The sequence below is a fragment of the Buceros rhinoceros genome, unplaced genomic scaffold (genome assembly GCF_000710305.1).
Source record: "Buceros rhinoceros silvestris isolate BGI_N320 unplaced genomic scaffold, ASM71030v1 scaffold27311, whole genome shotgun sequence".
Lineage (NCBI taxonomy): Eukaryota > Metazoa > Chordata > Aves > Bucerotiformes > Bucerotidae > Buceros > Buceros rhinoceros.
Genome location: NW_010396341.1, coordinates 4233 through 5852, shown reverse-complemented (window position 1 = coordinate 5852; position 1620 = coordinate 4233). Strand labels below are relative to the sequence as shown.

General features: G+C 59.1%; 1 protein-coding gene across 1 annotated transcript in view; it reads right to left on the bottom strand.

Moving 5' to 3' along the window:
* Window positions 1-861: 861 nt before the first annotated feature.
* The window catches only part of PLK1 (polo-like kinase 1), a gene marked incomplete at its 5' end in the record, with an annotated part of 4988 nt that continues 4229 nt past the window's right edge, over window positions 862-1620 (bottom strand). Inside the window, 2 exons of the mRNA XM_010145887.1 lie at window positions 862-1062; window positions 1432-1614. Of these exons, the coding sequence (XP_010144189.1) occupies window positions 862-1062; window positions 1432-1614 (384 nt within the window). The remainder of the gene's footprint in view (window positions 1063-1431; window positions 1615-1620) is intronic.

The window sequence follows — 1620 nt, the reverse complement described above, 5'->3', positions numbered from 1 at the left end:
GGGATGTTCTAGAGCACAGCTCCTGCCATCCCCCCTGAGGTCTCCTCACCTGCAGCACAACCAGGAGATAAGAAGCTGCAGCATTAACAGCTCACAGGCTCAGTGGTGCTTGTGAGAAGCATCTCCCAGAACAACAGAACCCCCTCCCCACTGCGCCACCCGCCGCTGCTGCCAGGCCCAGAGGTGGAGCAGAGCGAGGCCAGGGCTGGGCTCAGCCAGGGGCGATCAGGCAGAGGGAAGGAGCCTGAAGAGGAAGCCGGAGGCAAGGTGCTGCTCCCTCCCCACCTCCCCCAGCAAAGGGAGCCTGAGCAGGCTGGGTGCTGCAACCAACAATCTTTAATCAAGTTATGCAATACACAAAAGTTCGGGTTTCACACAGAGTCCCTTCAGCATTAAAAGGCCAATTGCTCAGTCTCGCCCTGGGCCTGTTAAATAACTCACCTGAATTTCAACAAGAGGAAACCAAAGCCTGGAGCATCAGCACCAACACGTACAAATAACTTACATGATAGTTCTGCTCTGCCCACACTTGGTTCTCTCAAGAGAAGACCCAGGAGCCTCAGACAAGAGGGTGGGTTTGAGTCAGGCTTTTGGCTTTGGGAAGTTAGAAAAACAGACTAAATATGCAATTAAAAAAACCCAGAGTTTCTATGAGGAGCCAGGAGCAGAAACTTTTGGGTATCAGTCAGAGTGAACAACGCTGCTCCCGCAGCATCACGGCCTCCTTGTGGCAACCAGTACCTGGGAGCGGGAGCCCAGCTATGCGACGGGGGGGTGCAGCACGAGGAGGGACACTGCGAGACCTCCCCACCCACAGTCGGGGCAGTTTGGCACGGCCGGCGAGTCCATCAAGAACGAGGTCTAAGCAGAAAGTTTCATGCGGGCCGACTTTGAACTGAGGAGCTTCTCCACCATGGTGCGGGCGTAGCGGAGCCGGCTGGCCAGCTCCTTGCAGCACCCGTGTTCCTCGATGAGGCTCAGCTTGTACGTGCGGAAGTCCCTTTTCTCATCTATGTACGAGACAGCAGCCATGAGGGGGCACAAGATGACCTTGGTGTGGTCCTGTGGGGAGAACAACACCCTGTCACCCTGAGCACCCTGCTCCCTGGATGAGTTTGCTTGGGAAGAGCCGTCTCGGCAGGGTTGGGACACCCAGGAGCGCACTGACACAGCCCCGCGCTGTGGCGTTCGCTCATAGATCATGGCAAAGGGGGAATGCATCGACCTGGGCAGCTCCCCAACACCGCGGCCCCGAAGGGCGTGCAGCAGGATCGCAGCCCTTTGCGGGCGAGGAGCATCTGGGTGGCTGGCACCAGCGAGGGGAGTGAGGAGCCTCCCAGTGCCAGTTCCCCGGGCAGTTCCAGCTCAGGGCATCTCGCCCTGCGCACGGCCGGGCTCTGCAGCGCGGGAGCAGCCGAGCAGCCGCCTCACCTGGAAGAAGTTGATCTGCACGGTGCCATTGCTGAGGTGCAGGATGATGGCGCTGCGGGTGCGGAACCACGTGCAGAGGTAGGGCAACCGGGCCAGCTCGTCCCCTTCCCGCGGCGTGATGTTCGCCCCCGCCTTCAGCAGGTGCTCGCTCATGTAGTTGCGGAAGGATTTCAGTAGTGTTATATGCGG